Source organism: Lagenorhynchus albirostris, chromosome 7 (assembly GCF_949774975.1).
Source record: "Lagenorhynchus albirostris chromosome 7, mLagAlb1.1, whole genome shotgun sequence".
Taxonomy (NCBI): domain Eukaryota; kingdom Metazoa; phylum Chordata; class Mammalia; order Artiodactyla; family Delphinidae; genus Lagenorhynchus; species Lagenorhynchus albirostris.
The window spans coordinates 56,945,972-56,967,829 of NC_083101.1; the positions used below are offsets into that span (position 1 = coordinate 56,945,972).

At 39.5% G+C, this 21,858-nt stretch overlaps 1 protein-coding gene across 6 annotated transcripts in view; it reads left to right on the forward strand.

Annotated features, from left to right (window-relative positions):
- Nucleotides 1-21,858, forward strand: part of KDM4C (lysine demethylase 4C) — a 400,008-nt gene that overhangs the window by 50,261 nt on the left and 327,889 nt on the right. For 5 of the 6 annotated variants that reach the window (XR_009541598.1, XR_009541599.1, XM_060155068.1 and 2 more), the window contains exon 4: nt 4,703-4,817. Coding sequence is in view for 4 of the 6 variants with exons in the window: in XM_060155068.1 (XP_060011051.1) it covers nt 4,703-4,817 (115 nt within the window). In the remaining 2 variants the exon portion in view is untranslated. Of the gene's footprint in view, nt 1-4,702; nt 4,818-18,487; nt 18,625-21,858 lie in introns of those variants that run through there. The other variant, XM_060155070.1, reaches the window with a different exon arrangement.

The window sequence follows — 21,858 nt, forward strand, 5'->3', positions numbered from 1 at the left end:
GTGAAGTAAGTCAGGAAGAGAAAAACTAATACTGTATGCTAATGCATACTATGGAATCTAAAAAAAAAAAAAGGGTACTGATGAACCTAGTTGCAGGGCAGGAATAAAGAGGTAGACATAGAGAATGACCTTGATGACATGGGGTGGGAGGGCGAAGCTGAGGCGAAGTGAGAGTTGCATCAACATATATACACTATGGAATGTAAAATAGTTGGCTGGTGGGAAGCAGCTGCATAGCACAGGGAGATCAGCTTGGTGCTTTGCGATGACCTAGAGAGGTCGGATAGGGAGGATGGGAGAGAGGCTCAAGAGGGAGGGGATATGGGGACATGTGTATGCATATGGCTGATTTGCTTTTTTGTGCAACAGAAACTAACACGGTATTGTGAAGCAATTATACTCTAATAAAGATCTATTTAAAAAAAAACTATTAAATAGCTTAGTTCATTTAGTGGAACCTCTACTTGACTACTTTGATATTTCAAGAGACTGTTTGTACTTGGAAATAATCAGATAATACTTACTAGAAAATGTTGGCTAATATCCTTAAAAATCATCATATTATGAGAAAGTTCTGTGGGGTTTCAAAGGAAGGTAAACCTTCTGTGGTAGTTAATTGGAATGGTGTAATTTCATTTCGTAGGTGCTACTGAGATGGATTTTGAAGGAAGGTCAGGAACGTTACAAAACTAATGTATGCTTATTTAAAAATTCAAACATTATAGAAATGCGTAATTTCAACTCCTGGAAACAATCATTGTTAATAATACATGGCGATTCAAAATATTGATGAGTACAGAGTCTCAAAGTCCTGTGTTCTCTTGTCACGGAGAAACTTTGATTATCATCTCTAGCCCATTTGATTATCGTAGCATGGTGTCAGTTTTCTATTTAGAGGGAATTTATCTTACTAGGCACTTACTTTATTCATATCTCTGTTTTTTATTCTGGTGGCTTGGTTGTAGATTGACTCTTCCTGAAGGTAGCCGTTCAGCTGACAGTCTTTGTTTTGTGTTCCACTGTGTACCCAGTGCTTGGTACAGTATCTGGGACATGGTAGGTGCTGTTTCAATATATGTTGATTGCAAAAATAAATAGTGTCATGAAGCTAAAATATACTTGAAGTAGTATAAATTATTAAACAGATTGTAAAGATTTACTTATTAACAGAATATACATTTCTTGATATTCTGAAGTTCAAAGATAATTTAAAAAATAGTGGACTCTAGGGACTTCCCTGGTGGTCCAGTGGTTAAGAACCCATGCTTCCAATTCAGTGGGCTCAGGTTCCATCCCTGGTTGGGGAACTAGGATCTCACATGCCACGTGGAGTGGTCAAAAAAAAAAAAATAGTGGACTCTTTTTTTTCGTTACAAAATATGACTATCATGAGAAATTGTCTGAAAGATTATTTCCAGATTAAATGTCATTTCTTTCAAAGTTGATGTATCTTTTGAGTTGCATTAATTTCACTGTAATTTTTGTAACGTTGTTACCTTTTTTTTTTTTTTTTTTTTTTGCGGTACGTGGGCCTCTCACTGTTGTGGCCCCTTCCGTTGCGGAGCTCAGGCTCCAGACACACAGGCTAAGCGGCCATGGCTCACGGGCCCAGCCACTCCGCGGCATGTGGGATCCTCCCGGACCGGGGCACGAACCCGTGTCCCCTGCATCGGTAGGCGGACCCTCAACCACTGCGCCACCAGGGAAGCCCCTGTTGTTACCTTTGAAATTTATATTTTTATATTTCCTCTGTGAGTTTCATATGAAAATATATTTCAAATGCCAGTGAAATGGGTTTTAAGCCTCAAACCAAGGCTCTACTTGTCCACTCACAGCTACACTAGGATCACATGGTCTTCATTAACAGTTATGGAATGGTCCTAAGATGGGACTAATTTTCATGGTAGGCAAGAGGCATTTTTCTGGTCTTTCTGTTCATCTGTTCTCCTTCAGTACATGCCCTTGCATAGGTACACAGTACATAATGTGCTTGGTGGTAGAGAGGATAACACGCTCATTTGGTTAATAACATAACTTAGTCCAAAGAAAATCTGGAGACCTCCAACATACCTTTACTATAAAAGTTTGTGGAGGTGAGTAATATGCTGCTTCCCATCACTTACATTGTTGATCTGTACTTTCTTCTAGGCATGGAGCTAAGTGCTTTACAGAATTATCTGATGGAGTCTTCACAACAGCTCAATTGTTATTATCCCTGTTTTATACAGGAGTAACTGAGGTCCAGAGAGATTCAGTCTCCTGTCCTGGGTTATGTAGCTTATAAATGGCAAAGCCTGGATTTAGATCCAAGCAGTCTGGTTCTGGAACCCTGTCTCTTAACAACTGTGCTATAGTGAATGAAAGGTTCTGGGTAAGAAGTGTGGTTGAATCAGTTTTGAGCAAGTTGATGCTGGATTTGTGGAATAGGCGTGATTGTTTGGCAGTCCATTAGGGATGGAAACTGTAGCCAGGTTTCATTAGAATCAGGTACCAAGTAAGTGAACTGGTCCCTTTTTCCAAGTTTAGTATCAGTGTTTGTTTCAAATATTCAGGGATTTTAGACTTTAACCTCAATAGCTAATACCCAACTATAGCTTTCTCTCTTAGAGTTATGGGTTGCTAAAAATTTATCCTGACGGGGTGAGTATATGGTGATAGATTCTTTAGGTCTTCTCATAGTGAAAGGCAGTTTAGGCTTTCAATTTCTAAAATCTAAGAAGTTTCTTTAGAAGTCATAATAAACAGCATCTTTGCTACCTTTTTTTGTCACCTGACTCTGACCTCTGGTTAGCTTGTTTAGCTTGTGCCTGGAATGTCTGTTACTACTGGAACCCTCTAATCAAAGCATTAGAATGAAGTGGAGTGGATTCTTTCACGCCCATCCTTTTTATTTTTGGTTGCCCTGTGAGATTAAATCTGTAAATTACTCTTTATTTCAAATCCAGTTGTTAAATTGTTTGGCATTCTCGCTTATTGCTTAGATAACCAGTTTGGCATCCCCAGTGTAGTAGATGTAGATGTTGCTTGTTCTATAATTCTTCAATCTAAAATGTCCAGTAGGCTTGATAGGGATTGCTGCTTCTGCTAAACACCTTTTTCACTATGTGTGTTCCATTGCTTTCTCAGTTTGTTGATTTCTTTGCTAATTTTTTTTTCCTGTAGAAACATTGTGGGTTTTTTTTTTTCGGTAATAATATAAGATTATTGTTCAAAATCCAAATAATACAGAGAAGTACCTTTCTGTAATTCCTATGTAAGAGATAACCATTAGTATTAATAGTTTAGAGTATATTTCTTTCTGGCCATTTAATGTACAGTTACAGATCTTTTTTTTTTTTTTTTTTTTTTGCGGTACGTGGGCCTCTCACTGTTGTGGCCTCTCCCGTTGCGGAGCACAGGCTCCAGACTCGCAGGCTCAGCGGCCATGGCTCACGGGCCCAGCCGCTCCACGGCATGTGGGATCCTCCCGGACCGGGGCGCGAACCCGTGTCCCTTGCATCGGCAGGCGGACTCTCAACCACCGCGCCACCAGGGAAGCCCTACAGATCTTTTTGTTATGTAAATAGGATCATAGTATTTTTACTGTTCTGTAATCTGCTTTATTCACTGTGGAAAGATTTTAATGTCAATATACAGAAAGATCTGCCTTATTTTGTGTTCTTTTATTTAACATAGTCCTAGTTGCTGGACGTAAGCTTGAGGTTTCAGTTAATGCTGCAGCAACATCCTGGGTCATATATCATTGTATACATCTCTATGTTGAGATGAATTTCTAGAGTTGAATTTTAGGTTCAAAGGGGCATTTTTTTTTTTTTTTTTTTGTGGTACGTGGGCCTCTCACTGTTGTGGCCTCTCCCGTTGCGGAGCACAGGCTTCGGACTCGCAGGCTCAGCGGCCATGGCTCACGGGCCTAGCCACTCTGCGGCATGTGGGATCTTCCCGGACCAGGGTGCGAACCCGTGTCCCCTGCATCGGCAGGCGGACTCTCAATCACTGCGCCACCAGGGAAGCCCAAAGGGACATTTTTTAAGGCTATTGAAAAATTATACTCTGATACCAGTATATACCCCAACTCCAGCTGTGTAAGAGAAGTTTCATTCTTTACCACCATTTATATATTAAGCATTTGCCAATCTGATAGGTGCAGAATATCTTATTTTAGTTTTACTTTCTTGGATTTTTAGTGAGATTGTCCTTTGTCAATTTTTCTATAGAAAAATATAAGAAATTTTAAGTGAATTACATATAATTAATAATAAATATTAAATTATATATAACAAATTACATATATTCTAAGTTATATGTTTTGTCTTTGTAAGTCTTTTATTCTAAGTTATATGTTTGTCTTTTACATGTAAATCTCTAAAATGTCCTAGTATAGTATAATTGGTTAAAGATTTTAGAAAATATTTTGAAAGCTAAAATAATATTAAGTAGTTTTCTATTGTTGATACTTTCATAAAAATATTTTTCTTATTCATCAAAAAATGAGGTTTTCATCTAGTTATTTAGGAATCTTAGAGTCTTCAGAGATCTATGATAAACACATGTATATATTTACTTGTCAGATTTGACACCATGAGCTGCTGCAGTGTTTTCATTTTGATAGAATTTTGTTTAGAAAGTGATTTAAATCAAATGGGTAGGGAAGATCTGAAAATTGTCTTACTGTTTTGTACTTTGTTTCATCTCCCTTTTCCAGGTATTGTACTCCGAGATACTTGGATTATGAAGATTTGGAGCGCAAGTACTGGAAGAACTTAACCTTCGTGGCACCTATCTATGGTGCAGACATTAATGGGAGCATATATGATGAGGTATGTTTCTATTACAGTGGGTTTTGTAAAGCATCATTTCATGTTACTATTTTTGTTACCGTTTTCAGTGGTCGAGAAGCAGTCATTTATTGTGCTTTGTGTGACCCATAATTCTTCACAGGACAATAGGAAATACAGACACATCAGTATGATTTCTGCTGCTTCTGTTTTTTACATTGAAACCAGCTAATTGTACAAATATGTGAGCCTGTTCAACAGTAATATAGTATGTGGTTATCTGGCTGATCTTCAAATCACACTCAAAATTTTTAAAAGCAAAGCACATTATAAAAATACCTGGAAAACAGGGAATATTATTCATAATAGTACCATCTTAAGGCAAAAGCAGTATTGTAATATGTGTTCTTCCTGTAGTTTTCCCCTAATCATTTGAAAAAGTTATATTAAACATGCTTATAGGACTTCCCTGGTGGCACAGTGGTTAAGAATCCGCCTGCCAATGCAGGGGACACGGGTTCGAGCCCTGGTCTGGGAAGATCCCACATGCCGCGGAGCAACTGAGCCCATGTGCCACAACTACTGAGCCTGTGCTTTAAAGCCTGCGAGCCACAACTACTGGGCCAGTGTGCTGCAACTACTGAAGCCTGCGCACCTAGAGCCCGTGCTCCACAACAAGAGAAGCCACCACAATGAGAAGCCCGAGCATCACAACAAAGAGTAGCCCCCGCTTGCTGCAACTAGAGAAACCCTGCGTGCAGCAACGAAGATCCAACACAACCAAAAATGAATGAATGAATGTATAAAGCAAAAACAAAACAAAACATGCTTATATTCTCTTTTTTATCCCCCCCACACAAATTGTGAGAATTTTTTCTTTTTTAAAAGTACATATTACAGTTTTTCCAGTTATTTTTCATGAGAGCATAATCTGCTTGATGTAATCTAATCCTTCTTGCCTCCCCTGATACTACTTGAAATCCTATTTTTTTAAAAAAATCTTTTCTTTTTGAAACCTTTTATTCCCTCTCCCATTGCTTTATTTAGAGAAATTTCTTGCCTACCAAAAAGTTGAAGTGATGCAGTGAACACCTGGATGCCCTCACATGGATTCACTAGTTGTTAATATTTGCCACATTTGCTTTTTGTTTCTCTATCACTCTGTCTGTGTCTCTGTCTCTCTGTCCTTATGCTGTAACATTTGAAAGTAAGTTGCAGACATCATGACAATTCACCCTTAATTATTTCAGCATGTTTCTTTCAGTTATAAGGCAATTTAACGTTTATATAATGTCATCTAATATAGAAACCATACTCAAAGATCCCTGATTTTCCCAGTAATGTTCTTTATAACCTGCTTTGAAGGTTATATGAAGGATCCCACCAGGGATTTCCCTTTAAAGTTAGTAAGTGTGCTATAGGGTAATATTTAGAGGCTAGTTGAATATCCTGTTCCCAATAGCCTTTCACCCAGTGAATTTGCCTCCATTGATAATCCTTGACCGAGTCAATTATTGTACTATTTTTAAACTGTTTATATTTTGAAATATAAAACAAGCTGGAAAGTGGATAAAACATAAACTTAGAGCTTCATGAATTATTGTAAGGTGAATACCTATGTACCATCCCTGACATCAAGGAAAACATTACAGGCACCCTAGATTTCCCCTATCTGTCCCCTTTACCTATTATAGTCTCCTACTTTTCCTCCAAAGCAGTGGTTATAGGGTATACACATGGGTAGTTTTAGAACAAAACTATTTTCCACTTTACACCTTTCTATACCAGTGTTTGCTACTTCCATTGCCCCACAGCCTCCCTGACATTAGACATTCTAAAATTAAATGGAAGTATGTAGCAGGTTCTTGTGGTTTTAAATAACATCATGATTTTTTTTCTTTTATGTTCATTGGCTGTTTGGATTTCCTCTTTATCAAAATGCCTGTTCAAGCCTCTTGTACGTTTTTCTTTTTTGTCATGCTTTTCTTATTGAGTTACAGTTAATATTGTGTTACAGTTCGTTATAATACATTTCTGGATATGAGGTAGTGGCACAGTTTTAGTTTTTCTATATGGATCTTCAGTTGTTGAACACTGTTATTGAAAGGACCATTCTTATTTTTGAAAATGGGCTGGGTATTAGATGATACTATGGAATTACTGTTGTCCTATTAGACGTGATGATGACATGGTGGCTATATATATATTTCCTTGTCAACTGACAATACACACTGAAAAATATATAGGTGAAATAACATGCAGTCTGGGATTTGTTTTATTTTGTTTTTTAAATTAATTAATTTTTTTGGCCGCGCTGTGCGTCTTGCAGGATCCTAGGTCCCCAGTCAGGGTTTGAACCCCGGCCACAGCAGTGAAAGCACCGAGTCTTAACTATTGGACCACCAGGGAATTCCCCTGGGATTTATTTATTTATTTATTTATTTTTTGCGGTACCGGGCCCCTCACTGCTGTGGCCCCTCCCATTGCGGAGCACAGGCTCTGGACGCCCAGGCCCAGCGGCCACGGCTCACGGACCCAGCTGCTCTACGGCATGTGGGATCCTCCCGGACCAGGGCACGAACCTGTGTCCCCTGCATGGGCAGGTGGACTCTCAACCACTGAGCCACCAGGGAAGCCCAGATTTGTTTTTAAAATACCTCAGGAAATAAAGTGGTATGACTTTTGTTGAATAAAGATTGGCAAAATATTGTTAAATGAAGCTAGATGATGGATACATGATGTTTAGAATATGTGTATGTTTGAAATACTAAAAATAAAAGTTAAAGAAAGGGAAAACATCCTTTCTCTTCCCCCTTTCGTATTTTCACTAGTGTAAGTAACCTCTCTGTTGAGAATTTTTGTTTAAGTTTGTACATGCTCATGTAGAAAAATAGAGAAAAAATGAAGAAAAAAGTTACTCATAAGCTTGCCAAACAAACATAACCTCTTTATGATTTCCTTTTGGCCATTTATTTATTTAATTTTGGGTATCCTATTTTATTAGCATTTAAATTTCACCAAGAGTTCAAGCACATGCTAGCCATATGTTCAGACTTTTGAAATAAAGGTAAAATGGGCAAACAGCTTTAAGGGTGCAATGTGTTTAACACTGCACAATATATTAACTAACTAGACAATCTAAGGAGTGGTATAACTATACACTTAGGAGCACCAAGTGTAGGAACAAGTCCTGGGATTGGAGGAAAAACCCGCCATTCAGGACTGAACAGAGGTCCTTGGCTGCTGACAGAATCTCCTCTTGACTTCAGACTTGAGACAAACCGAGCAAGTCTATCAGCATACAAAACCCACTGATTTCAGGACAAACAGTAACAGGATAGACTGGCCAGGGCCAATTCAGATTGTGCGGATAGTCTGAAGCGGGCAGGGCTGGCTGCAGGCTGGAAATGTTGCAGTTGAAGTCCAGGATCGGCAGATGAGAGCAGCCACCTTCTAAAAATCGCTGATTTCTATACAACTTCCCAAGATGCTTTTCCCAAACAGGGTGGCCTTTTATTTTATGTCAGTGTGTGTATGTCAGTGTGTGTATGTATATGTATGCATGTGCTTGTATGTGTGAGTGTGTTTCCCCATCTCAAATGCTGAGAGATTTTAACAGTTTTTTTGCTTTAGAAGCATTTTCAGTATTGGTCTCCAGAGGATCATTTTAGTGTATTCTAACCCCAGCCAGTTTTAGAGTGTACCTTGTATTAAGTCTTTGCTTTTTTTTTTTTTTTTTTTTGGTATTTCAATTCCAAGTATATTCTTTTTTTTTTTAATTGAAATATAGTTGATTTACAATGTTGTGTTACTTTCTGCTGAACAGCCGAGTGATTCCTTTATACTCCAGGTATATTCTTTAAGTTTGACATGTTATGGTTACTTATGTTTAGGAAAATGAGTGCCATTAGTAGCGAAGCTTCCTTACAGAAGATGGTACCTTGTCTTATTAAAACAGCTTCTCTGGGATTTCCATTGAAATGGGTGAGGCCAAGCAAATATGGTTGGTATTTTCAGTTGGGGCCCAGCAAAGTTAAAGTGTTTTCTCAAAGTTACGAGGCTAGTAGACTGGCTGCCAGGTGCTCTTATTCCCCACACGTTTTAAGGGAGTAATTATGTATAGTCAGTCTCACAGTTGTGGAAATGTGTACAACTAGGTCTGGGTCACCTACAAATTTCCCCTGAGCTAATGGTTTATTTTGTGCCTTCTCTTTCGTCCCTGTGGTATCCTGGCAAGTTTGCAGGTTTCTAAAAGGAAGACTGAGCTGAGGAATCATCTGGATCTTGGGCTGAGAGGTTACACGTCTCAGGGCTCAAAAATAAAATAAACGCAGTTCAAGATTTTTTTCTGACCATACCTTGGGATCATTGAGCTCTTTGTTCCTTTTTTTTTTTTTTTTTAATGCTGTATGCGGGCCTCTCACCGCTGTGGCCTTTCCCATTGCGGAGCACAGGCTCCGGACGCGCAGGCTCACGGGCTGAGCCGCTCCGCGGCATGCGGGATCCGGGGCACAAACCCGTGTCCCCTGCATCGGCAGGCGGACTCCCAACCACTGCACCACCAGGGAAGCCCCCTCTTTGTTCCTTTTTGCAAATATAATTAAGAGGTAGAAGCAGCATACGATTTTCAGAACAGTCAACATAAAATTGCCCTGAACTGGCTTTACACATTTGATAGTTAAAATAACATAATTTTTGACAGCACAGCTGAGGGTGATGGACATTGGTTTTCAGTGCTTATCAATTTACCACTTGTGTTTGAAAACCAGTTACACAATGGCATTGCTTCAAGGGAACATTGACTTTAGACTTCAGATTTGAGTAACTTTAGTTATTAAAATCCAATGAACAAAATCTGCTGGTTTGTAAACATGCAGTTTTAAAACATTCTCATTATTTACAGGTTTTGGAGCCAGGAATCTGTCATTTTGGTAGGACCTACAAAGCATAGTATTTTATGGAATTTTTGTAGGAGCATTTAGTAGCTCGAGAACTGAGCTGACGTTTTCAATGCTTTTGTATCATAAAGACAGACATATGAGAGATGTTGTAAACTGCTACTGGTAAATGAAACCAGTCACACTCAAGACAACTAAATTCAAGCAAATGAAAAATAACTTGTATTTGCCCCCTTGAGGTAGCTGGAGAGTAACAAGAGAAAGAATGCATTAAGGAGAGTGATGAAGAGTGAGTGCTGTAATAACTTGTAACTGTCAGGAACATTTGAAATTATCACAATGAATGTGCACTGAATAAAAGCCCATGTATTGTTTTGCTCTTCACTATTGTATCTTTGCATTGTTTAACTGCTCAGCTCAGTTTAAATTGTATTGGAAATTGGTTTGTTATGGTTCACGGCATTATTTTGAAAGGGATTATAGTCATCAAATTGTAGTTCAATTCCCCCCCCGCAATTTCTAGTTATGGCTTTTTCCTTTAATGTTAAAAGAAGGGTTGAAAAACCATAACCTTTTCTTGGTGGGGACGGGAGTTCTTGGAGAGGTTGTGGGGAAGGTAAGAGAAACAGTTTGTGCAGGGTGCAAAGATGAATAAGGACCCCGGTTCTCAATAATTCACAGGCTTGAGGGGCAAAGGGGCAGTAGGATGTAGTGAGCTTGGCTGTAAAGGCAAGTGTGGGGTTCCAGGGAGCCCAGAGCAGAGGCACTTATAGTAACTTGGTGTTGAAGGAAGACTTTTTGTTGGAGACGTGGCATCTGAGATTGGCCTAGAGGAGCAAGTTCAAGTCAGGTAAAGGAAGGAGAGAGAATGGGGATGAAACTAGGTAAATTTGAGGGTAAGACTGCACTTAATAGTCTTTGTATTTTTACTGAATTTGGAGGCTTTTTGGTGAGCCTGATCTTGAGGAGGGTGAGGCAGACCTGGAATAGTGGCTATGGGGTGGGAGGGAGAGAGATCAGCCTGGCTGGTGATGGGGCTGTTTGTGGGCCCCTTCTGCTCAGATGTTTGTCTTGCAGCACCAGGCAAGTCTGTTAAGGGGCAAAAAGAGATGCCATTGCAGTGTTGATCCAGGCTTGGGTACAACACAGGAATTAGGAGTGAGAGTGTTCATGAAGGCCTACTTGAGGACGATCAGCCTTGATAGTAAAGGGAGTAAGTAGGGCCTGGAGATTCCAGGGAATGAGTCTTGGCCCCTCTTTCATTCGACTGCTGCTTTCAGAGCTTGATTTCCTTAGGATATACTTAAAAATCTCAGTCAACACCATGGGCAGCAGCCTGTGGCAGCAGTATCAGTAGTAACATGATTTAAGCAAGTTACAAGTTTTTAAACCAAAATACCAAGACTTTCAAAGGCAGGACATGACAAAGCCCAGTCTTTGGGTGTATGATGCAAAGCCTGGCTTGGCAGCCAGATTCTGCCTATTGCTTGTCTTTGTAAATAAAGTTTAATTGGAGCATAGCCTTATTGTTCATCTACATATTATATGTGCCTGGCTTTTTTGCACTACAGTGGGAGAGTTGAGTAGTTGTGGCAGAGATTGTATGGCCCACACAAGCTAAAATATTTACTGTCTTGCCCTTTGCAGAAAAAGTTTGCCAACCCCTAATATAGAGGCACAATTATTTGCTCTTGGGGAAGGGTGCTCAAAACCTTTTTTGAGATACAGATGAAATTCTGAATGTTTTTTGGAGAATGAGATTGACTGTGTTGATACCTTGAAATGAAATTTGGTGATGTCAGGGACCTTCTGTAAGTAAAGAAGGTCCTGAACTTAGAAATAGAGCCACCTGTATTCTTGGGTGGCCCTAGGTGATTCCTTGGAAACAGTAATAGAAGCATAAGAGTCCTAAGATCTGAAACTTTTTTTTTTTTTTTTGGTTGTGTTTTACTAAGGGCTGGTCCACTGATAAAGAAAGTTTTAATTAAGGAATTCCCTGGCGGTCCAGTGGTTAGGACTCCACTCTTTCACTGCCAAGGGCCTGGGTTCAATCCCTGGTCAGGGAACTGAGATCCCACAAGCCGTGCAGCATGGCCAAAAAAAAAAAAAAAAAATGAGAAAGCTTTAATTAGCCTTTGCTAACTGTACATTTAAAAAATAAGTCCTCTGATAAAAGAAACATGGGAGTTACTTCAGGAAACAAACACAAAAAGAAGACAGATAAAGAGAAAAGATGAACAGGTAGAAAAAAGCGATATAACTGTGTGGGCTGATTCAGTTCGACTAAGGGACATGAAAATAAACAGATATCTGCAGGGAAAAAAGGAGGTAGAGCGTTTCTGGGATAGCCAATAGCCATGCTTCCACAGACCTTTGAAGACAGAGTGCATCTCTTTGTTCTGTGTGTGAGAGCTAAGAATCGGCATCAACATTTTTTACTTACACTAGTACAGTGACATTAAGTCATTCAGGCTTGTGTTCTGTGCTCTTTGGGGCTGCATTTCTAACAACACCTATCATGTATATAGTGGTGAGCCTTTTAATGATGATAATGGTTCATTAAATTGAGGTTTAAAAATGAAGTCCCACATGCTTTCCTTAAGCTGGCTACTACCTTCTTGATAACACTGTTTTCAAGAGTCTTCTTTGAAAGATTTTCCCTTTGTTGAGTGGTGACAGACACCTCTTCCCCTAAGCCTCACCTCCATCGTCCAAGCTTTCTGATTTGAATACTTCATTCATATCCTAACAGGCATTGTTGTCTGCAGTGGCCCCTTTGAGATGATGTTTTCATAGTAGTGTATCAGCAAGGTTCCTACTTCACAGTAATTTAGCCTTCTTTGGATGCTTTATGTCTAAGTACTTCTTTCTTCTGAATAAACCTATGAGATGGCATGGCATTGAGACTGACCGTTCCCCTTGTGTGTAACCATCTTCGATGATAGTTTTCAGCAGTTCACTGGAGGAAGATAGCACATCTCACTGTGAGGGGAAGCAGCTTCACCCATGATCCACAACTTGTACAGTCTCTCACTGTTCTTAAGTCTCCCAGTCTTGCTTTGAAACTCAGCTCCTTCACTGAATCATGTTCCTCCCATTTGCAGCTGCCTCCAGATCACTGAAGGTGTCCACCCTCTCCTCTACCAGCCTGGTACTCAGTGGTCTCCTACACTGAGAATGGCTATCAGTCCACTGCACAAGGAGTTTTTCTAGTTTTTCATATATGGTGTTGGTTCGAGTAACACGATTAAGCTTTCCAGGAGCAACACTGCTATGTTGTTAGGTATGGACATATCGCGATCATGTCTTAGGTGCTTCTGTCCCTCATTGCACACCATCACCTTCAAGTCTTTCTAATGTGTGGGCTTTTCTAGGACTCTTATGCTCACTTACCTTCTTTTCAGGCTTTTCCACATTTGCAGAAGACATTTTCACCAATAATGATTGGAAGATGATAGCAGTGATGCCCAATACATTTAATCTGGGCACAAGGCATAATCCTTTTGGGACAAGAGCTGAGATACAACCTAATTGCCGTCTATATTATCTTACCTAGATTTGTATACAACTGAAACCATTCTGTTGGTGGACGTTCACAAGTCATTATAGAGAGTTTTTGATTTGGACAGTGAATTTTAGGTAAAAAAATGTTATTATAGCCGGTATTTGGAAAGTTAGTACAGAAAATGAAGGATACCTATATTATTTCTGTTTCTCTCACAGTAAACTCTGAGTCCAGTGACGGCAGGTATCATTCTTAGAGACTCTCGAGCCCTAGCCCCTGTCATAGCATCTGCTTCAAATAATGCACCTAAATAATGATAGAATTGATGAGTGCGTGACATTAGAAAAATAGGCTGAGGCTAGATCATGGAGTTTCCTGAGTAGTTTTGGTTATGATTCTCTACATCTTGAAGAACGTTTGAGATTTTTCAATAGGGAAGTGATAGGATCAGAATCATGCTTTAGAAAGTGTGATCAGATAATGGTCTACCAGATGGACTGGTCATAGCAAGAGGCTTGGAAAGTGCTTTGAGTAAGGAGGAAGAGGGATGGGTCAGAGTGATCTTCAGTGTGTGTTTTTCTGAACACTAGTATCCTGAGACAGTAGTTCGGGTCTCAGCACCCATTTATATTTCTAATAATTTATTGTGGACCTCAAAGAGCTTTTGTTTATGTAGGTTGTATCTATCCTTGTTTATTGTATTGGGAAATTAAAACTGAGAATGTCTAAAAGTATTTAATTCATTAAAAATAATGTTACATAACATTCCTATTTTTATAAAAAGTGACTGTATTTTCCTACACACAAAGTTTAGTGAGAGGAGTGGCATTATTTTACATTTTTTTTCAAGTTACTAATATCGAGCTTAATAGAATTCTCTGGATTCTTATATCTACTTTTGCATTTAATCTGTTGTAATATCATATAGCCTCCTGAAAACTCTACCTTACACTGATGCGAGAATGAGAGTGAAAAAGGAGAACAGTGTCTTGGTATAATTGTGAAAACGGTTTTGATGCCACAGATCCTGATGGGATCTGGAGGTCTCCCAATGGCCCCCAGACAACATTTTGAAAACCTCTGCCTTAAGATATTTAGCAAAAGATTCCTTCTCTGATCTCACTCTACATAGATAATGCAGGGATCTCCAGGCAAGGTAACAGTTTCCATTCTTGTTTAGTCACCTTCAGGTAACTCTGTCCCTGGTATGAACCTCAGAGACCTAATCACATTACGAGACAGAGGTTCTCAAACAAGAAGTCATGGAGTTATTTGGGGAGCATCATGCCATAAATTCTGACATATAACTCAGACAAAATTTTACAAGCAGAAAGTGGGCTTAGGATGTGAACTCAAGTCCCTGCGTCTTAAGATATATAAAATATTTTAAACTGTATTTCCAAGATTTTCCTTTAATATTAATTTGCTAGCCTATTGCTTTTGTCATCCAGTTATTTATTAACAATTGATAGAAAATTCAGAACAGTTTGAAAAATACAGTGACAAACCTTAAGACCAAAATATATAATGTCTTATACTGCATATTTCTCCTTGAGAGCTGGGGAAAAAAAATTTTTTTTTTTAAACTATGCATGTACTGGATGGATGGGTGTGTATGGGGGTCCTCTTTCTAATTCCCCTTTTAAGTTTTCTTTATAGTCTATGATTATAAATGCATAAATTTTTTAGGTAAAAATTACCTTTTTGTTAATATAAATGTTAATATAAAAAATGTTGGAAAGCATTACATGACAGGGAAAATTGAAATCACTCATAATCCTGGCGTTCAGGGACAAGAGCTGTCAAAAAAGTTTAGTGTATTCCCTTCCAATGTTTCTCCTCTACTTTGTGCTCAATAATTGTATTTCTTTTGACAGCCGTGGTATCACGGTGAACATAGTTTGGTTTTGTCTTTTCTCCCTCCTGTTTTAACACATATGAATGCTTTGCCGTGATTACAGGTATTCTTCAACAGGATAATTTAACATTTTTTTAATCTCTTAGTTTTGTTGGTAGGATGGTTTTCTTGGACAGGGGAAAGCTGATCAAGGTGGAGAGGGACCCTAGGGGCTGCGGAGGCAGGAAGGGTATGACAGTTATTAGTCTTGCCTGGGTCAGTGTGAGGCTGGGCCACAATGCACAGTGGGGTGGGCAGATCATTGCTAACCCATGAGAGTGGTACTTTGCCACTGACACTGCCTCATTTCCTTCCTTTTCTCCACAGCCTCTTGAAATAGAAGGCTGTATTAAACAGCACAGAATATTTGACCTATTTACTTATATAGTCAAGGTCTGCCATCCCTAGCTGTGACTTTCAGGAAAGCTCTGTCTTTGCCTTAGAGTCTGTAAAGGAAAGGGATTGAATTAACAACTCTCTGAGGTTCCTTTCAGCTTAAAAATGTTTGCTCTATTATAAGGAACATTTCTTCAAGAAGGTGAAGTCATTGACAATGAGTTTTTATGAGTTATAGATTCCTTTTATATTAGAATTTTGTCAAGAACCCCTTTATAAGAAATATGTTGGCTGAAGCATAGGAATCTTTTCATACCAAAATTGTAGTCTTACTGGCATTTAGCCTTAGAGATGACTTTTTATCTTCCTGCACTGGGGTAGCTTAAATACCTTCACCCACCAGATGGTGCTCTTGGACAACAAATTTTTCTGAGGCTGAGCGTTTCCAAAATGAGGTAAAACATTTAAACTGTTGAGTCACCAGAGTTCCTTTACATTTTGTATTTTTATCATGTTAGGATATCATTTATCCTGAAATAAATAATTTTAAGCCAGAACACTAACTGTATGTGTAATTTTCACATCCAAGGGGAAATATCATCATTCTAGACATGTCTTAATGCTGAGACAGCTGTTGGCTTGGTATTGTGACTTTTAGATTTTACTTCTGTGAAATAAGGCTTCTAGTTAATCAAAGCTCATTACCTGCCAGCGTGTTATGGCTGATCTTTAGTCAATGCAGTCTTAGCCTCATGATCTCAAGTTATGCCATCCAGACAGGGGAGGTGATGGTAGTCCTATTCACTTGACACATTGCATCTAGAATGTTTCAGCAGTTCTGGAAGCTGTATTTTCAGAGGGGTATTGCTAGGGAATTGTCGATAGAAGAGAGTTAAGCCCAGTTGCAGACTGACCTCAGAGTACATGGCTACTGCCCTCAAGTATCTATCTTGCACATCATAGGGTTAGGTGGGATCACTGTGGGGAAAATCAGTTTTGTCTCTGGAAGTGCTAAATTGATAAACACATATGAGTCCCATGCTGAGTAGTTTGTGAGGATGTGAGAAGTGTTAGGGATACCAGGCGTTTGCCAGTGGAGGGTGCTAACTTGGTAGCTGGAGAGTTGTGAAAGGTTTCCCTAAGGGATAAATAACACATACAGGGCAGACTAGGTGCCCCGTGGGTGCTGTGAATACTATGTACCATAGGCATGGAAAGGGGTAGGCATGGAAAGAGGTTATGCTTCTTGGGAACTGGCGCAACCCCTGAGATTGTGGTGAGAATTCAGGGCATCTGTGGGCGTCAGGCATGTGAACTCTCTTAGTGAGGATGCTAAGAGAGTTCTGGAGGTACTGAAGGATCACTATGCCTAGAAGGGCAGATATCCTTGGGAAAGTGTTAGGGAAACAGAAGTGGGAATTACTGAAGGGGAAAGAACATGAAAGGCAGAGGTGAAAAGCCAGAGTTCTAGTGCTGAATTTGGTTGGTGATCATCAAAGCATTGATTATTTCACCTGGAAAGAGTCTTGGACGTCATGATGTAGCCAACACATTTATAGATGAGGAACTTCAGACCAAAATATTAGGGTTTATCCAAGATGACACCCAGTGACAGAGCTGGGAGATCCCTTTTCCCATTCTCTTTCTACTATTTTATTATTTTTAATTTTATTTTCATAAATTTACTTATTTATTTTTGGCTGCATTGGGTCTTTGTTGCTGCATGCAGGCTTTCTCTGTTGTGGCGAGCGGGGGCTAATCTTCGTTGTGGCACGTGGGCTTCTCATTGTGGTGGCTTCTCGTTGTGGAGCATGGGCTCTAGGCTTGTGGGCTTCAGTAGTTGTGGCATGCGGGCTCAGTAGTTGTGGCTCGCGGGCTCTAGAACGCAGGCTCAGTTGTTGTGGCACACGGGCTTAGTTGCTTTGTGGCATGTGAGATCTTTCTGGACCAGGGCTCGATCCCGTGTCCCCTGCATTGGCAGGCAGATTCTTAACCACTGCGCCACCAGGAAAGTCCCTCTTTCTACTATTTTAGATTGTCACCAGAATGGATAATTAGAACTTTGAACTACACTGTGTGCTCTCTATCTCTTCCTCTCTTGGATTAGTATCTGCCAGGGTCTTCATGGGATGCTTAGTGTCTTCAGAAGCAAAAGTTTCTTCTGTTTGCATTGCAGCTGACCTTGCCTGCAGATTAACAAAAGGACTTTGATAAAGCATGTTTACGTGAAGCCCTTCCTACTTCGGGCTGTCCCCATTTTAAAAAAAAGGATGATGAAGATCATCTAGATTTCATCTTTACTATGATTTTTTACAGACATGGAAACTGATTTTTTTTTTAAGGAGGAAATTTATAAATAGAGTAGAAAGATTCAAATAATTCTGTTGTCAGAAAGGAAGTATTGATCCACACCTTTCTGCTTCTAGAATCTATTTTAGAAATGATTAGAAATACGGATCGATGTCTGTGTGCCAAAATCATTTTCCAGTGTTTTTTTTTAATATTATAACAAAGAATGTAAAACAACCTATATGTCACAAAGGAAAATAATGATGCAAATTGTTACAGATAAGGTGATATTATAATAAAATAAATGTTAGGAAAATGTTCACAATCCAATAGTAAGTGAATAAACCAAGGTAACTACGTATAGCTGTATCTCCAAGATCTTGAATGCCCACACAGGATTTCCAGTGTTGTATACAATTTCCCTCATAAATCATCCACTTGACTATGGGAAGAGAGCAGTAGGTCTGGCCGAGATGGAGAGGTTGGGGAGCTGCTCCCACACACCAGCGTCCTAGCATCCGTTCCTCAGAATAAGTCACCACCTGTCAGTGGGCTTTTGGGGTCACTGGAACAGAGTTAGAGCCATGAATTCCAGGAGTGTGATTCTAATTATGTTCTAACTAAAAAAGAATTTTTTAAAGAGAAAGATATCACTAAAATGATAAAATGATCTTATTTGCAGGTTTATACATTTGATTTTTTAAAAACTTATGTTCCAAATGTTCTAAATGAGAAAATATAGAATATTAATTCAGGAAAATTGTTAGTTTTTTCTTTTTTATTGAAGAAAAAACGTTGAGCCTGTGTATATGATCCAGAATTTTTCACTGTGAGGAATGAAAATGAGACCATTGGAAATACCTTAAGTTGTTTTTCTTCATGAAGAATAAAAGGGTATTATTTGAGCCCTCTGCCAGGTGTTATTCAAGTATGTTAAATCTAAAATTGCTTTAAGTGAGAGGTAGCATTGAGGAAGAAATAAAGCAAGGTGGAAAAAACAAATAACTAGGTAGAGTCCTATAGAGGAACAGGGAGAAAGAGGTACATTCTTTATCTAAATTGAATTTTCCTGGCATTAGTAGTTGTAAAGAGGCTCAAGCCCAGCCCACGCTTTGGTACCGTTCAAAAGCTAAGTGGCTTCTACTTTTTCTTTAGTAGAATCACATTAGCGTCATGGACTCTGATATATTACTTTCTTACTTAAAACCGTTAGGGAATGAGGAAAGTGGGGACCTATGGATTTGGCTACTAAGGAGGAAATGTATTAGACATTATTTTGCTGTCAGTAGTAGAGACCTTAAAATAAATGGCTGAAACAAATTGTTCAGTTTTCATGTAAAAATTTGAGGCAGGTAGTCCAGGGCCATGTTGGTTCCATGATGTTGTCATAGACCTGTACTAGAAATTTCTTCTGCCGTCTTCATGATGAGATTCTTACCCTTGTGCTCTTGTGGCAGCTGCTGATCGTGTCTGAATGTCTGCGGGATCGAGTTATGTCTGCGGGAGTCAGCCCCTTCAAAGCTTTCTCCTGGAAGCCCTGCCCAGTGATGTCCAGTTACGTTTCATTAGCCAGAACCATACATATCCAGCTGCAGCTACTTTGTTCTTTCGATTGAATGGGGTTCTATTGGTAAAGAAGGTGAAAATAGATACTAAGTACTTAGGCAATCTCTGTTATAAAAGTTTATTAACAAACACAGTGATTTTGAAGTACTGTTTTACACGGCAGTATAATACACCTTAAAGAGTTGAATGAGACAAGGGGCTTAACAGTCTACAAAATATGAATACATTAGTAAAGATTGTTGTGTTTTTAATTTCCTGTATTTAAAAATAACTTGTCAGGGCTTCCCTGGTGGCGCAGTGGTTGAGAGTGCGCCTGCCGATGCAGGGGACACGGGTTCGTGCCCCGGTCCGGGAAGATCCCACATGCTGCAGAGCAGCTGGGCCCGTGAGCCATGGCCGCTGAGCCTGCGCATCCGGAGCCTGTGCTCTGCAATGGGAGAGGCCACAACAGTGAGAGGCCCGTGTACAGCAAAAAAATAAAAAATAAAAAAATAACTTGTCAGGGTCTGGATATGGGATTTTACTATTTTATTAAATGTTGAGATAATGGATCCTCTTTAAAGAAGAATAGGGCTTTTATGGTTCAGATTCCTTTTAGGATTTTCTGCAAGGGCCATGTATAGATGTGTAAAATAAAGTTAACAATTCTGTTTATTATTTAAGTAAGGTTTTTTTTTTTTTAATAGAATGCATGTCTGTGAGTGAATCCATGAATCCTGCTCTTGGCCCAAGGCAGTTTTTTAAAATCATCTTTTTGATTGGTAGTACTTAAAAGAAAGAAAAGTAGCAAACTAATAACCAAATTACTGACTTTCCCTTCCAGTCATTGGGGGGATACAGGGAAGTTTTTCCCTCCTTGATTATATAAAAGTTTAGAATTGACTTTCTGGCTCATTGTTTGGCCAGTGAGGCTTCAGGCACAGTAGTGTCAGCTCCGGTTAGAGTTTTCCATTCTCACCCTTCCCGGCTCCACAGTTATGAGCTGGGAGATCTTGGGCAAGTTATCTTACTTCTCCTGGGGACGTTCTCTCATCTATAAAATGGCATTGATACTAGATGATAATTTTATTTATTCACCTCATAAGATTAAATGAGATGAATAAATAAAACACCTAGGATAGGGCCTGCTCCATAGTAGGTACTGAATAATAGCTGCTACTGGTGGCAATATTAAAGCAAAATGGGACAGAAATCCTGAGGCTGTGATGAGATGTTCAGTAATTGACTCCGACCAAGAGAATCGTGAAGAATTCTATTCTGCAATAGTCATTTACTTATAAGTCCAACCTGCATTCCAGCAGTTTATACTTTCTGCCGTTTGTCAAAGTCTGTCACGTCAGAGCCATGAAGGATGTTTGTTTAGGCGTTACTAAAGAAAATGCGCCTGCTATTTTCATGGAATACACCGCTCTCTTCGTGTCAGTGAGACAAGGTGCCAGGGCAGAAATGGTGCCGTGAGATGTGACTCAGGAGATGTTCTCTTTTTCATGACTTTTGCTTTATCATATTTTTGGAATGTAATAATCTGATTTTTTATGTGCAACTTATGCTTTAAAGCACAATGATACACTGACTACCCCAGACCCACCATGCAGTCCCACAGCTAGAGTGTCAACAATACTGCTCATGGGGAATTCCCTGGCGGTCCAGTGCTTAGGTCTCCATGCTTCCACTGCAGGGGGCATGGGTTAAATCCCTGATCGGGGAACTAAGATCCCGCATGCCATGTGGCAGGGCCCCGCAAAGAAAAAAACAAAAAAACCGATACTGCTCATGGGATGCTCTTTCTGCAGTCCTTCCCTGCTACCCCACCCCATCACCCAGGGGTGGCCTGAACTTTGTGTTTGATTTCTTGCCTTAAAAAAAAAAAGTTTTCTCAAACAAATTTTGTTGTTGTTGTTGAAGTATGGTTGATTTACAATGTTGTGTTTTATATATATATATATATATATATATATATATATATATATATATATATCCTTTTTCAGATTCTTTTCCATTGTAGGTTACTACAAGATATTGAATATAGTTCCCTGTGCTATACAGTAGAGCCTTGTTGGTTATCCACTTTATATGTAGTAGTGTGTATCTCTTAATCCCTAATTCTCAATTTATCTCCCTCCTCCTTCCCCTTTGGTAACCATAAGTTTGTTTTCTATGTCTGTGAGTCTGTTTCTGCACAAACACATTTTTTAAAAAATTAATTAATTTAATTAATGTATTTGTTTTTGGCTGCATTGGGTCTTTGTTGCTGCATGCGTGCTTTCTCTAGTTGTGGCGAGTGGGGGCTACTCTTCATTGCGGTGCATGGGCTTCTCACTGCAGTGGCTTCTCTTGTTGCAGAGCACGAGCTCTAGGTGCGCGGGCTCCAGTAGTTGTGTCACGGTGGGCTCTATAGTGGCTTGCGGGCTCTAGAGCGCAGGCTCAGTAGTTGTGGCACACGGGCTTAGTTGCTCCGCGGCATGGGGGATCTTCCCTGACCAGGGCTTGAACCCTTGTTCCCTGCATCAGCAGGCGGATTCTTAACCACTGCGCCACCAGGGAAGCCCACAGACACATATTTTTAAACAATGTATTTAGTTTGGCTTATTT